Source organism: Anastrepha obliqua, chromosome 4, assembly GCF_027943255.1.
Source record: "Anastrepha obliqua isolate idAnaObli1 chromosome 4, idAnaObli1_1.0, whole genome shotgun sequence".
Taxonomy (NCBI): domain Eukaryota; kingdom Metazoa; phylum Arthropoda; class Insecta; order Diptera; family Tephritidae; genus Anastrepha; species Anastrepha obliqua.
In genome coordinates, this window is record NC_072895.1 from 63,382,250 (window position 1) to 63,404,823 (window position 22,574).

Sequence of the window (22,574 nt, forward strand, 5' to 3'; positions counted from 1 at the left end):
ATTATAGAAAATCTACATTTATGTATGTATTTAACAAGTAAAAATTAGTTAAGTTCAGATGAAACCATGGCCAGGAACATTTTTAGAGAAATGTATGTGGAACAGAATAACATTTTTCATCGCGCTACGCTATTCAAAAATCCGTTGCTGGGGTCAGAAAACAGGGCTGAACATTTAAAATCAATAAACAGATGGCAAAAGAGAATTTCTAGTTTTTCAGCTGGGTAAATTTTTATTTGACATACACTATTGGCTAATATGTTTTGATTGAAAATTTGAGAAGAACCATCGATCCGGGCACTATTTCAACCATTACGAAGCGATGGCACAAAATGTCGCTCATACGCGGTGTAGAAGAACAAATTAATTCGCATGTAAACCTCTGTGTGAATTTTTGTTATAACGGATTTGAATTTAGTAATGCTATAGATAACTTTAAAATAAGCTATTTATTAAAAAATATATATTAATAAAAACCAAAAAATACGATAAATAAGAAACTTTTTATAACCTAGTGAACAAACGCCAGTAAGACCATTGAGGAATTTACATCGTAGTCATAAAAAACCCTAAACATACGTTTCAATGTATGTATGCTTGCTGTAGGTATACTTTTAACTGAGTATTTGAATGTATACTCAAAAAAAGCCACACACAGATGCACATATAAAGGTGTATCTTTGCGCCCACACTCGCAAATTGATGACTTTCATCGATAAAGGAAAATTTGCCAGTTGATGGAAATCTTAAAAGCATGCAAAAGTGAACAAAAAAGGAGAATAAAAAAGAGAATATCGGAATAATCACATGTCCGTGTGTATGTATGTATACTCGTACATATGTTCAAGCAGAGAAAGTGTTTGGCGAGCACAAAGCAGCAGGTGGGGAAAACCTTTCCTGGAAGCAAAGCAATGCTAAAAGGCTGAATGAAGGATTTTTTTTTGTGCATCATGAATGGGGCGATGTGATGTGATGTGAAATGTGACTGTGTATTTAGCAAACATGTAGACTGGCGCCACACGGGACAAGACGGCGGCTGAATGAAAATAGAGAACTAAACATCAGCACTGCTGCTGCTGGATTTTCAAAACGTTGTGGCAGTGACAGCATCAGCTGGAATGTTAGTTCCTTACAGGAATACTACACGCTCATATGTAGATACATACATACACACACACTTATGTATAGAATGTATTTCTAAGGCAAACATGTGTAGAGAAAATATGTTTTGTTATAAGTTTTCTTCACTTTTGCAATTTTCTAATGTTGTAATTTTTATTGCCATTTCACAGCCTATTTGTATGTATTGGTCGGTTCTCAAGTGTTGCGTATTTGATTATTGAGCAGCGAACACTTCGTACAAACAAATTTTTCCGAGCAATTTAGGGGTGCCAAGGAGAACAGCTGCAAAATAGCAGTACATAAAGGCTGAGTGAGCGCCAGCGAGTGAAAGCTTTAAAATGAATGGAAATGGATCTATTAGGAGAGGGCGCATCGAGAGCGCATCGACAGCACAATAAGAAACAAATTCTGGTGCCGCTGCTACATGGCCGCTTCGGTCTCAAAAACCAGAGAGGTTGGCAGCGCTGCAGCTGCATACGCAACACCAATTTGGCTGTTGTTGGCCCACGAGCAACGCGGAGTATGTTGAAGAGGAAGGAGAAACGGTAGCATGAACTAAACACCTACAACTTTATTTCAACACGTCTTTTTCCAGCTGTAAAGTGTTTACTACAAATTTCGAAACAGAAGTGGAAATAATTCGCGGGAAAAATAAATAGTTTTAATGCACTTTTTAAATAGTTTTGTGGAAACAAGTTTTTGTTATTTGCTTTATTGCTATTGCTCTCCAAAAAACATTTTTCCACACAAAAAATTCGATTGAATATTTCTTTTTTTTCTCGCTCTGTTTTTTAGTACAAAAACATTATGAACTTTCGAAAGATAGCATTTCACAGTTTTGCACGCAAAATAAAAAACTGATCTCGGCGTATTTTGTTATTTTTGTATTGTTGTTTTTGTATGTTTTTGGACTTTCCAGCAGTTCGATCTCATTTTTAGGGCTATCAGCATCGCAGTCGTTTGCTGCGCGCGCAGTCAAAAAATCACACACAGGTATATTCTAATACACAAATTTGAGTATGGAAATGAGAAAAGCTCTGAGCGCGTCCACGAAACGATAAGGTGGACGTACACGCCAACACCAGCAGTAACACCAACGCCAATGCAAACGACAACGCCGCCGACGCCGACGAAGACGACGGCGATGTTGTTTCCGACGTTGTCCAACGACAATGGGTACAGATTTTCCGTCAAGCGCGAGGCATATTTTGGGGTAGGAACATACATACATATCTACATAAGAGTATGTGTGGATATATGTATGTATACATATGTGCTAATAATCTGTGTGCGTGCATTTGTTTGGTGCCTATTTATGCATGTGTGCGAGCAATTGCTCCTCACCGCCACTGATTTGCCCCAACTTCGCGCCGTGTCGCGCCAATCAGCGACGTTTTCATGCTACACACATACACACAGAATTTTTTTCAACACTTTACACACTTTTTGTATTTTTTCTTCTTCTTATTAATTTTCGCACTCAAAAAATTAATGGCATACTTTCGCACCTTTCGAAATATTTTCGATTTTTTCGAATTTTTTATCAATATTATTTATCTCGCTGCGTTTAACTACTACACACACACGGCTTACACATTGCAAATTTCGCGGTCATGTTCTTGCCCCGGCTGGTTAGTACAGATTTTCTTCAACAATTTTTCACTTAATTTTTTATTTTACTTTTTCTTTTTTTCTTTTTTTTGATTTACATATTTTATATTTTAAAATTGTCTTGCCCAAACAGCACTCTATTTGTGGTACTCCCAGCGGGCCACTGACCACCTGAACCCGACCGTTTGGCTATGGTAGAGCGAATCAAACTGATTCTGAACGGGATGCACAACAAGGAGCACAGCCAGAAAGAGTAACGCCGCGCGCTGAGCGATTACAAACTTCCAGTCGCAGTCACCAATAGTTAGTCTGGCGATAGCCAGCGAAAGCAGCGAACAACAACAACCACAACACACATACATACCTATGTACATACTATGTATGTATAGTAGATATTGTAATTATATATGCCTATCTACCCATCTGACTGCATGCCTGCTGTGCGCTCCAACTTGCTCACGTTTGTGGATACATTCTTTCCACATCAGAAAAAAAATGAGCGCTTTCGCAATACCACTGTCATTATGACAAAAAAAGCTTTCTCATCGTTGTTCTTGTGTGCCCATATGTACCTCATTAGCTGTTTTTGTTGGTTTTTTGACCAAAAGCTCGACCGCTTATGAGTTTCGGTGCTTCCAATCGTCCCAAATCAGCAAGACACACTTCACAACATATGTATTTACATGTGCAAGTACGAATGCGAGCGGTGGGGCGCATTTACTCACACGTACCCTCGCACACATGTTTGTATGTATGTATATATATTACTAGAGTTCTCCCATGTGCGGCATAGCATAAGCGCTCTCAGCATACAATCCACTCATACGCACCTCACCTCTCATTTTGCGTCTTCTAACCAAAGTTCCAAACATACACGAAGATAACCGAACAATATTTTGGCTTCATCGTAAGGCCTGAGAGCTTTTGCATTCCTATATACATATACGTTTTCTTTATTGTTGAGTTTGGCCAAAATCAAATACAAAGGTATACCAAACAAATGCAAAATTTGATAGGCGATTTGAAAATGTATTGCGCTCGCCGCTTGGCTCCATTGTACATAGCACAAAGGAAACAACACATGCATACATACACACGTGCACACACTAGGAGATGTTTGAAATTACCCAGCAAGAATTTTTATAAGTGGAGATATGATTATTTCACTACTATTAATTTGGAAAAAGCAGGGGAATATTAAAAAGAATATTGTTTTAAGTATTATTAATATTAAGCTTGACATTTTCATTTAAATAATTTATGCTGCTTTGACACCTTGAGGAACCCATGAGAAAGACATGGTAACTTATGTTTTAATACGCCATGTTTAATATATGGAAATGGTTGAGAGAATATGAAGGTTGTGCCAAGGATGACAGATTACAATATTTGGCATTACGAAACAAAATTGTGAGAGGAACTTCACGTCATACGAGATTTGTTATACGCTCATTTCACACATATGGTGCTCACACTCACCAACGTAAACGTACGCCCGTGTCAGCTGACACGATGAAACTAATGAGAGTCCCATGTAAATGAATTCTCACCACCGTTCCGTTCCGTAGTATTGTAGATCGTTGTTTTATCATGCCAGCTGATACGGACGTACAGGCATACGTTTACGTTGGTGACTGTGATCAGCATTACACTCTACCAATCAGGCGTTGTTCAGGCAACGAAGTAACATGAGCAATTGTTGCTTTGATTTTTTTATACCACCAAAACAATCAGCAAAACAGCTGCTTCCTTCAAAAAGCGTGAGAGCCGCTCTGATATTTGGTCTGTTCATAAAGCAAATAATTTGCAACAATTGTTACAAACTATCAGGTTTTGGTGTTCAGGTACCCAAAAAACTTGCAACGTAGGGGAAAGTGAGAGTGCAAAATGGCATTTAATTTTGATGGGAAGATGCAAGTTTTTACTGGATACATTTTTACTTGTAAGTATTTGCAAGGGAGAAAAACAGCTCATCGCAAAATAAAAATAAACACAAATTAAAATTTGCGAGACGAGTCAAAATTTTAAAGATAAATAAAAATGGTGCTTAAATGGAAAATGCCAAAAATTTAATCAGCTGTTTGTAAAGCTTGCAAATTGTTACTGGTTTTGCGTCCACGTACTTTTTTTGATATTTTTCTCTTTGAGAGCGAATTCTCAGAAATTAAGTTACTGGCAAGTTACTCGATCATTTTTACATGAACAGACCTATTATAACGAAACCTTCTAAATTCTCTCCTCCGTGTGATTGTTAATATCGCGGTACTGATACTTGGTTTTCACTGAATTTGACAGAATCAGATGCTGATCTGACGGAATTGTAGAAGTTGTCTTATATTTTTGCGTTTACAAACAACTTTTTGATTAATATTATCTTTTCTATTATCTTCCTTGTATTATTTATTATTATTTTTATTATTATTGGATCTCCAAGTGGAGAATTTTAAAGAATTTCTACCCTTCCTTTTACATACATTAACTTAACCTAACCTTTCATTATGGTTTACAAAGCCGACCATTTGGCACTCTACTCCCTGTTCTCTCACTTCCGCCATATAGAATTACATCACGACAAAGTCACACATTTTCCTACTTCAATCTGCGCAATTTTGTATTCCATCATTCTTAGTATAAGGATCGACTGAAGTTTGAAGTAAATTTGATAGAAGACTCTCTTGGCATAAATGGTTCACTAAAGGATCGTTGAACTAGTTTTCCAGTACTCGTATAATATAGTCAGAATTGTTTTTTTAGAACTAGAAATTTGTTCGGAAAAAATGTCACTTTGCTCTCTGGATTTTCCTTCCTTGTAAGTTAAGGGTGTCCAATTAAACAACGAAAATTCAATTTGATTGGGTAATTTTTATTTATTTTTTTGCGTAGAACCATTCATGACATTTATTTTTTATAAAATAATCCCTTTCAAATGTTGGCCGCAACTGTGCCCTAATTCGGCCATCCGTAAAAACCAATTTTGAATTACTCGCTGGAGGACTCCGGTCAGTATTTGGTGAATACTTTTAGTAACGTTCGCTTCCAGTGCCTCAATAGAATCTGGTTTATTCACCATTCGGAATTCACGGAGAGAAGGTTGGTTCGAATCTCGGTAAAACACCAAAATTAAGAAAAACATTTTTCTAATAGCGGTCGCCCCTCGGCAGTCAATGGCAAACTTCCGAGTGTATTTCTGCCAGCAAAGAGCTCCTCATTAAATATCTACCGTTCGGAGTCGGCTTGAAACTGTAGGTCCCTCCATTTGTGGAACAACACCAAGACGCACACCACAAATAGGAGGAGAAGCTCGGCCAAACACCCAAAAGGGTGTACGCGCCAATTATATATATATATATATATATATATATTTAGACTTTACGTACCCCCCACGAATAAAAGTCCAAAGGTGTGATATCACACGATCTTGGTGACCAATCAATCCACTGATCCGAGACGAGAGATAAACTGCTCACCGAAACGACGACGAAATAAATTCATTGTTTCACGGGCTGTATGGCAAGTAGCGCAGTCTCGTTGGAACCAAATGTTATGGAGATCACGGACTTAAATTTCCGATATCAAAAAGTTGCTTATCGCGGGACGTTGACGTTCGCCGTTCACTGTTAGATTGACGACAGCCTCGTCTTTCAAGAAATATGTGCCGATGATTCCTCCAGCCTATAGGCCGCACCAAACGGTTGTTTTCAATGGATGTAATGGCTATTTGGGTTGCTTGAATGAATTCAGGGTGTTCTTCAGCGCAAATACGGCAATTTTGCTTATTGACGTAGCCAGTAAGTCAAAAATGGGCCTCACCTTGGCCTGAGTCGGCGATGAACACTTTTCACAGATCGTCGATTTTGGTAATACAATTGTTCGTTTTGTAAACGTTCTTGAGGCGTAAGTGTTTCCATGATGAAATGTCAGTGAATACTGAAAAAAAGTATGTATTTAGGTTGGGAGTAGTCACGCGTGATCTATCAAACAACCCCTATTGGGAAAAGTACCTCCAATCTGATCACCCTTTATTTTGGACACGCAAATGCCATTATGCATTACAAATTATCAACTTATCGAACAGATCCTGCACCTACGACTACTAGTTTAACTAGAATTCACTAAAAAAAAACGTATCAAGAAATCGAATAGTCGGATATTCATTAAGGATTTGAGTATCATGAAGGAAAAAAAAGAAGGTGTACCTATGTACCAAGTAAAGATGGCAGGAACGTATGTGTGTGTCCTATTCAGGCGGGAATTTGTGAAGGTAGACGAAATTTAGCAGTAAGGAAGAATGATAGAATACAAGATTGCACAGATCGAAGTGGAACTATGAGAGTAATTTGCAATGGAGTAATTTTAGAGAGCCTATGGGAGATAACTGAGACGATAATGTAGAAAAAGCCAACTTTAGCAGTCAAAAATAAAAAGTTAGGTTAAGTTAATGTAATGTCTGAAATATGGAATTTCGGCAGATCACCGAGCAAAATCCTATCCAAAAGGTGATCAGTGGTCGTAAATGGCGATGGGTCGGGTACACTCTCAGAAAGGACAGGAAAAGCATTAGCAGAACAGCATTGGAATGGAACCCACAAAGACACAGACGACCCGGTTGTCCACCAACCACTTGGAGGCATTCTAACCTTCGTGGGATGTCGTAAAGAGAACAGCGGTTTATAGAATAAGACTTAAATGCTTTGTTGCAGCCCTATGTTCCCAAGTGGAATAATAAAGGAATAAAAAAATGTAAAGATGGGCGAAAATTGAAAAGAAAAGTAATTTTTGATAAAAAAAAAATATATAGAAATACTATTTTTTTAATAACGTTGTGTTAGCAGAACAGCTGATTTGTCGTTTTCTTTTTCTTTCGTTTTGGTGGTTTGAATTCCAATGTGATTGGTTTTGTTTGCATTCTAATTGAAATTCCTTTCCTTCGTACTACTGCTACCACCTTGTAAGCAAAAGCATAAGGCTTCAACAGGATCTGCAGACGGACAGAGAAGATGTCTGAGATACGATGAATTGATGATGTTTTCTGTCCCTTTTAGCAAAAACAACCTGCAAAAGAGCTTACTTTACAACTCAGCGGCTTACAGAAGATTTGAAGACATGGAAAATTTCTGTAAATATATATTAAATAAAAAAAGAGGTTGTATGTAAAGTCGGTTTACTGACGATAGTTTAACGTGATAACGTCATAAGAAAATACTGATTGAATGGTTGCATTTTTCAAAAGAAAATTTTAATTTTATTTGTTTGATAGATATTTTGTATGGATATAGAGAATGAGTTAACATAACATAACATAACATAACATAACATAACATAACATAACATAACATAACATAACATAACATAACATAACATAACATAACATAACATAACATAACATAACATAACATAACATAACATAACATAACATAACATAACATAACAAAACATAACACAGCATAACATAACATAACACAGCATAACATAACATAACACAGCATAACATAACATAACATAACATAACATAACATAACGTAACATGCTGTTCAAGCAAGGTAACGACGCATGAGCAAGATAACGACGCATTTTTTGGTGCGTGCAGCCGGCTACATAGAATTATAAGACGTTATCACGTCAAAAAATAATAGTAACATTAAAACAACAGGTATTATTAACAAACTTGGTTTTATTTTAAATTCTTCAAGTAAATCAAATTAATAATAATCAATAAGAAGGCATATGCAAATACAAATACGTGAATTTATAAATGTACATATGCGCATATACATACACATATACGCTCACTTAAGTAGGAGAGAGCAAGATGTCGAACGTTGCCGTTCGTTTGCTTTGTTTGCTTTGTCGTTCGTTCCGTGCTTTCGCTTGCAGTTCATTCAATGCAATGAGCAAGGTAACTACATATGAGCAAGGTAACACTAATGAGCAACGTAACTACATATGAGCAAGGTAACGACACATTTTTTCGTGCGTGCAGCCTGTTAAATCAAATTATAAGACGTTATCACGTCAAAAGCCCCAACACTTCGATGGTATGGACACGTCATAAGAATGAGTAGCGAAAGAGCGCTCAAAAAGCTTTTGAACCAAATCCTGAAAGAGCCCTCTCCTTGCTCCGGCCAAAGCTACGATGGTTACAGCACGTAGAAGACGATATACGAAAGATCAGAATCTCACAACATAAAGCGAAATCGCGCTGTCGAGAAGAATGAAGCGCATTATAGAGAAGGCAATGGTCCACCCCGGACTTTCCAATTTGATGGTGAACACTTTGGTAAGGAGTGCTGATATTGAATTCAATGAGCAAGAAATAGAATCCAAACGTCAAAGCTTAAACTTGGCGATCCACAACAGCACTGATACGCAATCTATTCCAACCAACCGAAAATGGGTTGTGTTGGCTCAAAGCCCACCGTTTTTTTTCGGCTGATTCAACCCTGGGATTGCTAAAAGCAATTACATCGAGGTGGAGCAGTGTTTATGTCTTTTAGACACACCAGGTACCTGCGTCGAATCCATTGGTTTGTCACCAATTGGGCAACGGAAAATTGCAATATCGTTGCTCGATATCGACTTGTCGTCTATTTGGGTTCATCTTGAGGCTTTAGCTAACGAGTTCCTCATTGTCGTCTGTTCGTGATTACAGTCATCTCCACAGGAGATCTGTTTCAAAATGGCTTCTTTGGTCGGCGCATCTGGTCATCTGTTGGGTATTCTATATCGGTCACATTCGCTTTGCGCCCACTTTGCGCTCCCATTCTAGATTTCGCAGTTTTATTAATATCCTTGCTGCAAACTGTCGTACTGCTTCCCATTTATCTTTCGAGTTCAGCATTTGCGTTACAAGGTTACTTTTGCGAGCTCGAAGCGCTCTTCATAAAATCTGCCGCAGTGAAATGTCACGTGTTCTGCACTCTCATCTTCGTTGTGGTACTCTGGGCAGGTCGAATTATCTGCTACATTAAAACGTTGGAGGTACGCAAAAGAGCCATCATGTCCGCTGAGGGTTTGGGTTAAATAGTAGTCCGTTTCGCCGTGCTTTCTGCTTATCCATTCATCCAGTTTGGGGATCAACTTATACGTCCATCGTCCTTTGGAGGAGTGATCCCATCTATTTTGCCACTTTGCTATCGTACGTTCGCGCTCGGTTATTTTATCTTCAGTTGTTGGTTTGTGCCCACGCGAGTGATACAGTCGCTTAAGTTCTTCTTCTGCTCGTATACGAGGGGAACTTTAGTCGCTCTAACGCAGATGACATCATCAGATACTGACCCGAAAGCCCACCGTGGATGAGCAAATTGTGCCATGTCACTGTGAATATTGAATTTGTAAATCTAACAAAAACCAAATATACAGTAAGCTTCAAGTTTGGAAATAATTCCGAAAGAAAAATGCGAACCATTCCAAGCCTGAAAGAACCTAGCCTAACCTTGTCTTCAGGCAGAGTGATACTCCATGGTATCATATTTGAGAAGATAAAGGGTTTTCCAATAAGAGATGCTATATTGATGAAATGTCAATAGTTTCGTTGCTTGTGTGGCACGTAGCGCCGTCTTGTTGAAAATAAACATTGTCCAGATCAATACCATCCAATCCGGCCATAAAAAATCGTTAATTATCTCTCGATAGCGCAATCCATTCACCGTAACTGTTGCTCCAGCTTCATTTTCGAAAGAGTAAGGTCCAATGACTCCGCCGGATCATAACCGCACCAAACAGTCACACGTTGAGGATAGAGAGGCTTTTCAACAATAACTCTTGGATTTTCTGAGGCCCAGATCCGACAATTTTGCTTTTTGACGAAGCCACCGAGGTGGAAATGGATCTCATCACTCAAAGTGATTTTTCGATGGTATTTCAGATAATTTTTATGCATTTCAACGACCCAATCAGCAAAGACACGATTTTTTGATGATCGGCCGGCTTGAGTTCTTGTGTTAACTGGACTTTATAAGCCTTAAGACCCAAATCTTTATGCCAAATACGGTGTAATGACGTTTGTGGAATGCCTAATTCCAAAGACCGACGAGGAATGGACAAACCTGGGTTTTCTTCAACACTTTCGGCTACAACAGCATTATTTTTGGCTGTTCTTGAGCGACGTGCACAGGTTTTATTCTTCTCCTCACTGACTTCTCCCAACAGCTCGAAATTTTTCACCAATTTCTGTACTGCGGTCCGACAAGGTGCTTCACGACGACCCAAAAATATTCGAGTTTTACGAAACGTCTCTGGAAAATTTTCACCATTTTTATAGTGATTTTAAAAAATTTCAATGCTTTGTTTAAGCGTGTATCGTTTCATTTTTATTAATGGCGTAGTTTCTACTTGTCAAATATCAAAAAATTACAGCTTCAAAAGTGACATCTCCCGAAATAGCGATCTATTCAAAATAACACCTGTTATTGGAAAACCCTTTAGTTTGAGGAGCAGAACTGGATTTTCCAGGCAGCATTTCATATACAATACATACATGTATATGTATGATTGCAATTGTTAGCGTTTGTTTATGACTATCACATTATTGGTATCAACCGTCGAGCCAATACAATCAGATCTATGGTACCGGAAAGAACCGGATTCCTATTTGGCCTAGTACAGCATTAAAGAAAACTTTATGGAAAATATTATATTTTATGTCTTCACAACATAACATATTTTTACTTTACTTTTTCTACTTCAGCGTTGTTGTGTTTATAAAATAGACAAGTAATTCAAGGGTAAATAAAATAAAAAATTAAACTACGTATAAAGTCTAATTGTAGCATCTGCGCCTGACGAGAAGACCCACGGCTGCACTGGATGCCAAACTACATCGAGTACACCGAATTCTTCGCGTGGTTCATGCGTCTGCAGCTTCTTTACTGGCACTATCAAGGGGTTTTGTAGCAAGTCACTAAAATGACGAAAAAATATATAGTAAAACAAGGAATATATCGATATGAAAGCAATCACTCACTTGTAAACCATACCGTGCGAAACTATCACTGATAGATCGTCACTGGCTGAAGCAAAAAGTGGATACCGCAAATGAAAAGCAACATTGCGCACCGCATTCTTGTGCAAACGCAGTGTCTGATATGGTTTCGTCGACAGATCCAAATCAAACCAAAGCATCTTCTTATCATATGTAGAAACGAGTAAATTGTCGCCTTTTGGATGTATAGCCATGCCCGAAATCCATTTTGAGTTCGTCAACAATTTCTTTATTAGTTCTTGTTTAACTAAATCATAGATTCGCACATTATGCTGAGTCTGAAAATGAAATATATAAAGTTATATTAAACTGTTCACACAAAACTCTATTTCAATATATTTACCGCCACAAATAAGCATGGTTTGATGGGATGGAAAAGCACACATTGTATAAGGCCTTTACTCTTTGAGAATGGTATCTGTGAGCGTCGCTTCGATAGCTGGTGAATGAGCGCAGAACGATTAGCACCTTCAGGCATAACGGTAGCGACATAATCACCGCGTCCATGCCATGTCACTTGCTGAATGGGCTTGAAATGTGTAATAACCAGGCGCACACCTTTTTCTTGTTCCTCCTTTTCGGCAACAGACCATTGCACAGCCGTTTTAATGCGCTCACTTTCCATTGTATCTATTTGTGGCGCTTCAGCTAACAAATCGTCTGTCTTCTTTACAAGCATTTTATCGCCGACCTTAGGATTAATCAAAAGCAATCGATTACCGGCAGCCACAGCAATAATGGACAATTTGGCATTCGGACACCAAGCAACACAACGCACAACGTCGTCAGTCTCGATTGTACGTATACAACGTCCAGTAGCGATTTCCCATACTGAAAACAAATTGCATTAATCAAAAATTATAGACAAATACTAATTTTTCGAACGTGTTTACTTACTTTTGACGGTTTTGTCATCCGAACCGGAAACAACATATTCGCCCTTCGGTTCAACGCTGATTGTACGCACCAGGTCGGTGTGCCCGCGATACACCAAACTTTCCACTGTTGGGAATGGTTGTAAATCTTTCGGTGAAGGCAGTTTCGGTATTAAGTATTCCGCATCGATATTTAACTTTGTGCGCCTCGCTCGTGGGCACAAATACAGATCCAGGCAACGCATGAAACGTTCACGTACGTAACGTGGATAAGCAGGCACTTCACGTAATGACTTATACTTCTGTGGCATGAAATGTAATTTGCGCTTATGCGGTTCATCCTTCAACTTCAGCCATTCCTTCTCTTCTTTTTCATCAAACAGATATTCTGGTGGTGGATTATACGACTCAGCATGACCGGGTAAATCACGCTTCGGAGCCGACACTGGATCATGGATGCGGCGCATTTGTTCTCGACCGGTGTCGGTTTCCCATAGCATATAGAATTTCGGTCCGCGAGCGGCTTTCTTCTCACGCTCCACCTCCTCTGTAGTTTTCATCCAACCCATTTTAAGAGCGTGTACCATACGCGACACCTTCTTGCGTTCAGACGAGGATGGGAGAAAAGAACGTTTGTGATCGGGAACATTTTTGATAGGCATCCGTTCCACCTCGGATGTGAACCATTCTATCCATGGTTCGTATTCATTATGTTCTGGATTAGGAACGCGTGAAGAATTGATGCGTTTGATAAGTTCAATATCGGCATCTGTAAGTACAACTTCTTGTCCAGTTTGTGGGTCCTTTACACTACGCCAGAAGTCCGGATCTTCAATTTTACGCAAAAAGTCATCGATTTGATCTCCTTTAGGTGCTTTGATTATTTTCTTGGCATCCCAATCATAACCAATATGTTTGTATTCATCGTACCATTGCATTGGAATATTACCAATTGTGTTACGTATATCCTCTTCATCAGAGGTATCCGAATCCTCGTATTCCGCCTTTTTTTCTTGGGCGCCAGAGGCAACGACCGGCCCTTTGATTTCCGCATGGAAATTACTGAGCGCTTGGTTTGCTTTTCCATTTTGCACTTCAAGTAACTTTTTCGCAGTCTTAGATGTGCTAGGTTCTAAGGACTTTTTCTCAGTACCTCTATCTGGTTTGTTTTTCTTGCTCAAAACCTTCGCCTTGCCTACCTTCAAATGTTCCTTATCAGAATCCTCGTCGCTTTCAAACGACTCCTCATCATCATCTTCTTCAGATATATCTTCTATATCTGATTCGTTTATTTCATCTTCCTCCTCGTTTGCTTCTTCTAAGTCGCTGTTTTCAGACGCAACTTCAGCATCCCATTTAGATGCATAATTACCTTCTTCGTCACTTTCAAATTCCAATTCATCGCTATCATCGGATTTGTAAGACCCATTCACTCCTTCATCATCTGTACTATCCAAATTTTCATTTGAAATTTTCTGTAACAAATTCTATCCGAAAAACAACAATGAGCGTGTCCAAATAATTAATCAAAAACTAGCTCTTACCTCTTGTAAGTCCTCATCATCTTCAATTACCGATTCCGGTTCAACATCTTTAAGTTTCTTTTGTTCAATAACATCGGGAGCTTTCCTTTTAATCTGTTTTTTTGCCATTTTTAAATTTTTACATAAAGAATATCACAATCAAAAATAATTCCGAACCGCTAGCAATTGTGGCACGTGTAGGGAAAAATGACAATTAAACTACAAATGTTGCCACAGCATTCATTGACATATGTATCTAAACACATGGTTGCACTTGAAATTTTAATCCACTGAAAATGTATATAGTACTCGTACCCACCTTCATATCAGCATTTTCAAATAAATCGCAATTTTCTATTTCTAAGTTTTTGCAGCGATTTATTGCGATAATATTGGAATATTACTAAAGCAACTTCCTCTCTTATTAAGTTGATATGTAATTAAGTTAATATGTAATATAGAATTAAAGCGCTTAGTTGTAAGATTGCATACATACTTTGGTTTTCCCGATTTTGATAGCCGTTGACGTCAGCGCTGCAGATAAACAAACAAAATTGTTTGTAAATATTCAAGTTATGGCTTGGTAGTATTGTGATTTTAAGATCTGAGATTATTTAATTAAACAAATTAAGAAAAATTAATTGCTGCATGTTGAATTGTGAAAGCGCAACCATAAGAATACCTCCAAATGCAGTTTTTGGCCGATAATGGCACGACACGTAAGCGTGTGCGAATATAATTTCTTGTGTTTGACAGATTTCACGTTTTCCGCGTACTCATCCTCTTCTTTTTGTTTGTTTATTTAAATACAGCAATCTTGTATTTTATAATCTTCGATGTGTAGTATAGAAGGCGAATTTATAGAAAGAGCACTTTGACATTCAAACCGGGAAATCGCAAGAAAAAAACACAAACTAATTGCTATAGCGAATTCAACTTGTGCGAATTCGCCATTAAAAAAAAGTTACTTTATTTTTCGCGATTTTGACAAGTCTGACATCAGCTCAGTTCGCAATACAAAACAAACAAACGAATAAAACAAAAGTGGGAGAAATTACATGTTTGTGAAAATTCAGTGAATGGTTTAGTAATATTGTAATTTGTGAGATTTAAACTAATCAAACTTATGAAAACCAAGTGCCATGTGTTAAATTATGAAATCAAAAATTAATAAAAAGCCTCCGAATTCAATTTTGTGCGTTAACGTTCTCTGCTTCTTCTTTACACACAAATAATTTTTGTTTGTTTAATTAATTGCTTGTTTATTCATCTGCTCTTACGACACGGCGAATTCGGATGGCGCAATCGTCATTCTGCCATTCTTGAGAATGATAGAATACTCAATTCGCCTTGCATCAAATGCATGAAGTCTCCACAAAACTGAAAACTTTCATTTCAAATTATTATTGTCCGGCATCGCCCTTATTTTTGACACTCATTTGTTGTATTTTTTTAACTATATTGTAATTTCATGACTTGCTTCGTCAAAGCAAAATAAGCTTGAAATTTTGTTTTCTAACAGCAAAACTGAGAACAATGGACTCAAATGGATTGAAAGCAGAAATGGTTAATGATAAAGTTGGTGCACCGCCTAAAAGTAACCATGAAGATACCGGCTTTACCTCCTGCAGTACACAATTAGATATTCAGGGCATAAAGCTCACAGTTCGTATGTTGCGAATGAATGCAGCGACAATGGTTTTCATATCCCCGCAAGGAAAAGAAAGCCTAAACGAAATGGGTATTGCCTTTCCAGCCTGTGGTACGAGTGTGTTGCCTTCGAGCACGACATTATTTGGACCGGAATACGCCTCTAATTCACAACGATTAGCAGATCTATGGAGCAAACGTTACAAGCGCCAATTTATAGTAAGCTGTAATGTGCAAACAAATGGCATTGACGGATCTCTGGTAGAAAAGGCTATAAGCGAGTGGGTGCGTGTAAATGTAATGGCATGAAACAATAAAATATAATATTTAATATACCCAGTAAGTTACATGACTATTTTTATAATTAGAAGTAAATTGCTATTTGTTAAAATAAAAATTGCATTTACAAAATATTTTTGTGAATGTTAGTCACGAAACTACATACTTTTTATTGCAAACGCGGTCACCACCAGTGGCGCGCTTCATACGTAGTGCTATCTGAAGGCCGTGGAGGGTCACTGTGTTGAACAAGACCTATTTTTACACACCTCAAACAAGCAGCTATTTTAAGCGTTGCAGACAGGTCTTTAGCGCTGCCACTATTACCATTGCAACAGCATCGTTTGTGGGTTTAGGCCACAAGGACCCCCCACTTAACTCCTGTCAGATCATGGAGGTCGGCGCAATTGCACTATTTTCTAAGTAGCACGATCACTAGCGTACAGGTATTCTTTTATTTAAAACGAAAGTTCAACACGTTAGTTATAATATCAAGTTGATGGTAAAATTTCAAACTGAGGCAAGTTTAATTTCAACAACTTTTTTGGCATTTTGATACTTAAAAGGTTATTTCATTTAAAAAATATTTAGTGAAATGGACAACTAAGCAAAAGATTATTTCATTTAAAAAATATTTAGTGAAATGAACAACTAAGCAATTTGGAGTCTAAAAACGAGAATAAAATAAAATATTTTCGGTATAATTATTTTATTTTGTGGAAACAAACTTCAAGTTTTTAGAACTGCACAAGGCATTATATAAAATAAAGTGATGGTAAAAATTAAGATGTGCTCAAATATTTCGAATTCTAAGGGAATGTTTGTGTAAAAATAATTTAAATTGGTGTAAAGAAAATTTCAATTTAACTGCTAAAACCGATAAATTCATTAGATCAACACAGCAATTAAGTTTTCAGATTTTCAAATCACGCTTCCTTATAGAATAATGTTAATTTCGTGTGTGTTATTTTACCTTTTGATATACCTTTCAATGAATATGTGTGCGTATTATTTAATTGTTCATCTTAAACTTCTTACTGCATTAATATTGCGCTCATCACAATTATTTTCCCCATTACGAGCATTATTCTCAATATTCACCGGAACATAATAAGCTAGCTACCTAAACTCTTTCCGTTGCCTTTTTTTCTACATCTTTGGCTACGAACGATAAGATTTGGCTGCAAATTTGTTTATACTTTTATGTATAAAGTGGGTGGAGGAAAGGCATATTAACTTACATATTTCTTATAAAGTTCAACTAAAACAACAATTGTTCACGAAATTCGTTAAATGAGTATATACTCAAAAGTAAAAGAAGTCAATTGGCTACTTGCACCGGTTTGCAGTGGCCAATCGGCTGATCGTTCTAAGCGACCAGGTAGAATGCTTGTAAATCATGTAGTTTTATTGTATGTTGATATACGCGTATATATAGAGTCTAAAACTTTCCAATGAAACTATTATTAGCTTCATATATTAGATAGTATTTCACTAGTAACGCAATCAGAAATTTTTGTGTCGAATGAATTGAAAGCAAATTCAGATAAACTGACGATAACTTCATTTATCAAAAATGGTCAGAATGACTTGATTTAGCAGAAATATACCGTAGTCGCTTAGTGACAAATAGAAATATGAAATTTTTTCGGCTATAAATGAATTGTAATATTCAATTCATTTGCAAATACGTTCCTCATTTAGGTGTTTGATCGAACTTGCTTCCAATTGTGTGGTGTGGGTTTTGATGTTGAATCTACAGTTCGATGATAATTGTGAGCTAAGTATACTCGCACCGACAATTTCCGATAATAATGGCAAAACGACATTTTGTTTTCCAATTACTGCTGTAGTAAGTACTGCTTTTCTAAACTGTGAGTTAAAGTTCCTGGAAATTATTTACATTATGTAAATTATTGTGTTTTTTTACTTATATTATGCAACGGTATATTTTAAAACGGTTTCAAAGTCGTGGCCGAAGGTCGCACATTTATGGCCGGCATGCATTTTAATATAATACTTATTTTAATATAAACTTTTAGTCTTTGTTTATATTAAGGGGTTAGGTGGGTTACAGAGGTTCAAAAAAAGGGTATTTTTACTATTTTTTTTTAATATATACAATCATATATTTTATTTAAACAATTCAGCATATCAAAGATACATATTTAAACAGTATTTTGTGAAATTTTTATTTAAAAATTCCGAAAACTCAGCCGTTGGTACCTCATCTCCCTTAACGTCTCACAAAAAAATGCTCTTGCCGTGGACAGCATAACTCATTATTGGTTCATTTAAAATCAAAAAACCAAAAATATTTCGTTAGTACATGGATAAATCTCGTTACTGGACGAAGGAAAAAAAAAAATTTAATTTGAATTTTTGACAGACTTTGAACAAAAAAACACATTTTTTGGTCAAATTTTCGTCATGTGTTGGCTCGAAAAAATTAGTTGTAATAAAAATAAAAAAAAATCCTTCGTTCAATAACTTGATAATGTTATTCCAAAGATGTGTGCAAAATTTGAACAAAATCGCTTCATAACTTTTCGAGAAATCGTGTCCACCGACTTAAAAAATCGAGTTTTGAGATAAACGCGTATACCTGCGAAACGCTGCACTGGCATGGCCTGATGGGCGGAACTTCTGAAGGGTCTACCTCGTAGAATTTTACTCGGATCAATTTGAATTTTTAGGAGAATATTTTAAACATATTATACTATTTAATAAGACAAAAAAAAAATCGATTTTTTGAAATTTTCAAACCCACCTAACCCCTTAAAATGCAGACCGAAAATAACTGGTCCACATTAAACACAATTTTTTTTATTTCTATCATATACCATTTCCTGTTTTTGTTGTTGTTGTAGCAGTATACTTAACCCTGTCACCGGTATTTCGTCTAGCTCATATAACGGTAGGTCCAGGAAACTTGCTGTTTCGGCAGGTTGGGTTCAGAGAGAGAAGCGTGTTGAACGGGTTTGAAGGGGAGAAGATGGTTAGTGTCGTGCGGGGTGCCTTCACATACTAGGCATATGTTAAGTACACCGGGCAGCCGGTTCTACGTTACCGGAATGACTCGGGTTTTTCCCGACCAAGGGTTGCCGCTCCAGTAGACTATATATCATTCAGGAATGTTTTATGCGAGAGATTTTAAATTAAATCACTAACAGAAATAGAATCGGGAACAATAATAAAAAGCAACCGAAATTAATTATGAACAATTTTAGTAGAAAAGGTTAATTTATAACTTTGATTATAGAATAGAGAAATTATACATATGATGAAAAACAATGAAATAGAACAAACTATGAAGAGTAAGAAGTAAAATAGCTTTTATTCCACATTAGTCTTTTCACTAACTACGAAACTTAAATTATTGAAAATCACAACAACAAAATGCAATTCGTCAAAATCTAAAATATTCGAAAAAGTGATTAAAAACACAACCATGCGCTTATAAATAGAAAACAAAATTAATTTGATTTTCGGCCCGCCTTATTCTCTTGAGGTAATGAACTATTCTAATTAGAAGCAGGCTCGTGAAACACTTCACTGTATTTTTCTCATACTTACCTGGATATCGTTTCATATAAAACAAAAAATAAAATAGAAATATTAAAAGCTCTTCATTTAACTCAAACACAGATGGAATACAGATTTGTATGCCATACAAAATTGTTATCGAGAATTTTTGAGAAGTCACAGGGCAAATTTTCAAATCACTCAAAATCAAATAAAATAATGCGACAATTAAAAAATTGATTATTATTAGTTTATGTATTAGCTTATTATGTTATAATTAATAAGTGCAAGGAATAAAACTACCAAAATTATTTTAAGAAAAGTGTACCTAAATCTATGGTGAATTTAGTAAAACATTGGAATTTATATTGGAATACCATAATTTAAAGTTTTGATGTGCTTTCTTATGTACTACAAAACTCTGAACTTAATGGCGGTTGTTGTTGTTGTAGCGGCATAGACATTCCCTGCTGCTGAAGTGACAGTCCTAGGCCGAATATAAATCCAGGTCGTTCCGGTTACGAAGAACCGACTGTCGTGGGAACGTGTCGGTCGTCAGCTACGCTTCAAAGAAAAACGTGACTCACATTCCTTGCGCAGTATCAAGTAAAGGGTCTCTCAAAAATTGCGCCTAGATATCAGTAGTAAATAGACGGTACCGGACGTTATTGAAACTTCTTATGAAAATTATCGAATTTTAAGAGCAACATATCGCAAAATTCGTAATTTTTTAGTAGAAGTAATCGTCGAATGAGTCGACAATTCGAAGTTTGGTAAACAAATTTCAAGAAACTGGTTCCGTCGAGCATAGAAAAGGGACTGGAAGACCAGAAATTGGGCATTCTGTTGAGGATATTTATTTATTTATTCAATTAATAGTCTAAAAAAATTCAGTATTTCTTACAGACTATGAAAAATAGATTAATGCTAAATAATTTAATCAAAGTTAAATTAAACTTATAATTATCTAGTTTCATTGCAATGAATGAAAGTAAAAAGGTGTGTTTTCTTGTAATTTACAGATTTTACAAGATTATTAGATAATACTAAGAATTTAGTTCAACAATTCATTTAATACCCATTTTAAGTGGTTCTTTGTTGAAGAAAAATCTGGGCAATATGATTTGAAAGCGAATTAAATTCTCCCGAAATTCTAGAAATCGCAGCATTGAAGCATAATTACTTCTTACCATTCTTAACCAGAAAAAATCCTGATTCTGTAAGCTTCGCTGAGGAATATTGAATTAATTTGCTCGAGTAGCAATGTGGAGTCAATGACCGCACTTATCAAATTTGGAAAGAAAAGTGATGGAGAGAATAGTTCTTCTAATATCTAGTGGTTTTAGTTTAATAGGCAAGCACCGACTTTTATAGGATGGAATTGGATCAGTAAAATTTAAAGAATGCAAAGCATAATGCACAAAAGCTTTCAGTAGTGTTGCTGAACAACCTTTAACATTGATATCTCGATGTTCTCAACAATTCGGCTTTCATGAATTGACTGCTTGACAGATTTTATCAGTGCGTACTTGACGTGCTTATGAGGGGCATTTAAATGATTTCTATTTTTCACATTTGGATACTTTTTAGAAATGAATAAGAATAGTGAAAGCTGAAAGGATCTGAATTTGTACATGTTTTATTTTAAAACAACATCTAGACGCGTCTTTTGAAAGACCCTTTATAACTGAATGGTTGATACATTTTTTTTTTTTTTTTTCAAATAAAGATGAGTACGTACTTCTATAAATGGTTAATAATTTTTCATGTACTTAATATTTTTCTTTCCTTTTTTCAAATATATTCTGGTTACATGATAGTTTCCGTACAATTCATCATTAAAATCAATTAAATCTTTTTTGCTAATTTTTTTAATTTTTTGTTAAGTTTTGAGCTTCCTAATTATAGTTGATTAGTATTATTTGTAGATAGTTTTTCGTGACTTCAATAAGAAGTAAATCAGTAAATAAATATATATTATATGTAAATAATATCCAAAAATAATTAAAAAACTATGCCATTATTTTTTAATCATTTTTAATTTAATTATTTTGATTAAATTTATTGTTATTAATTTTTTTTTTTTATTTAACAAACTTAACTTGTTTTGAGGGCAATAGCTAAATTCATAATCTTTCCAGCAAATTCGGCACAAACAAGCAAAAACACCAAATTGCGTTTCTTTTAATTTAAATAGATAAAATACTAAAGATAATCGAATATGTTCAAGAGTAACCAAAAATAGTCCCATAATCAGTAAATTGTCAAATTAATACTTCTTTTACCTACTTCTGATTACTTGTTTATAATTATTTATTTATAATAATGGTTATTTCTAATTATAACCGATAACCAATATGGGAAAAATTTATTAGTAATTATGATTAATGAAAGCCCAAGACGATAGGTAATCATAGTTATAATGTAACAGCTCTGGCACGTATGCATGTACGTACATATACGTGTACATAATTCATAGATTTTTTCGCTTAGTATATATTAAATAATACAAAAATATTTGTGATATAACACATCACCACAGCAGTCGGAAGGAGACTAGGAGACTAATGACAATGTCAGCAAAACTGATCTTCCGGAAGCATATCGCGTTGAGACGTGTCCAAACTACGGTTTTTCACAAGCCGCCCGCGAGCCGCCGTTTGTGTATTCGTGCCCGTCCGCGTAAGTCGAAGCGCGCATTCTGGCACTAAAAAATTAATTGTAATTAATCCTTTTCGAATTGCACGCTTTTTTTTCCATACATAAATGCACAGATGTTTATTACGTTAATATCCTTAAAAAATTTTCATCCCAGAGGCGCAGAAATTAGTCAAATTTTTAATTGTTTATTAAAAAAAACTTATTTACAACAACAAAACATCAAGTTTCGGAACAAAAATAACGTTTTTGGAAAATATAATCCTTTATCAGTCTGCAGTTGAAAAATCATTGTAATTGGATACTTACTTTACGAGAAATGTGATAATTATTCAAGCGCTGCAAAAAACT

General features: G+C 36.1%; 2 protein-coding genes across 2 annotated transcripts; one reads left to right on the forward strand and one right to left on the reverse strand.

Annotated features, from left to right (window-relative positions):
* Positions 1 to 11,361: 11,361 nt before the first annotated feature.
* On the reverse strand, positions 11,362 to 14,328 carry LOC129245420 (ribosome biogenesis protein BOP1 homolog). Its single transcript, XM_054883576.1, has 5 exons — positions 14,133 to 14,328; positions 12,611 to 14,075; positions 12,057 to 12,544; positions 11,696 to 11,991; positions 11,362 to 11,632 (listed from the first exon to the last, which is right to left on the reverse strand). The coding sequence occupies exons 1-5, from the start codon at positions 14,238 to 14,240 to the stop codon at positions 11,479 to 11,481; spliced, it is 2,511 nt and encodes an 836-aa protein (XP_054739551.1). The 5' UTR covers positions 14,241 to 14,328; the 3' UTR covers positions 11,362 to 11,478.
* A 1,221-nt stretch (positions 14,329 to 15,549) lies between these two features.
* LOC129244659 (uncharacterized) lies at positions 15,550 to 16,198 on the forward strand. The gene has a single exon (XM_054882412.1). It carries the CDS (start codon positions 15,648 to 15,650, stop codon positions 16,068 to 16,070), a length of 423 nt encoding a protein of 140 aa, XP_054738387.1. The 5' UTR covers positions 15,550 to 15,647; the 3' UTR covers positions 16,071 to 16,198.
* The last annotated feature ends 6,376 nt before the right edge of the window (positions 16,199 to 22,574 follow it).

Excerpts from the sequence above, each read along its gene's own strand:
- LOC129244659 (XM_054882412.1), top strand. The coding sequence starts at position 15,648 with ATGGACTCAAATGGATTGAAAGCAGAAATGGTTAATGATAAAGTTGGT.
- LOC129245420 (XM_054883576.1), bottom strand. The coding sequence starts at position 14,240 with ATGGCAAAAAAACAGATTAAAAGGAAAGCTCCCGATGTTATTGAACAA. Across the intron at positions 12,545-12,610 it reads GGATGACAAAACCGTCAAAA|TATGGGAAATCGCTACTGGA; the intron begins GTAAGTAAACAC and ends ATTTGTTTTCAG. Across the intron at positions 11,992-12,056 it reads AACCATGCTTATTTGTGGCG|ACTCAGCATAATGTGCGAAT; the intron begins GTAAATATATTG and ends TTTCATTTTCAG.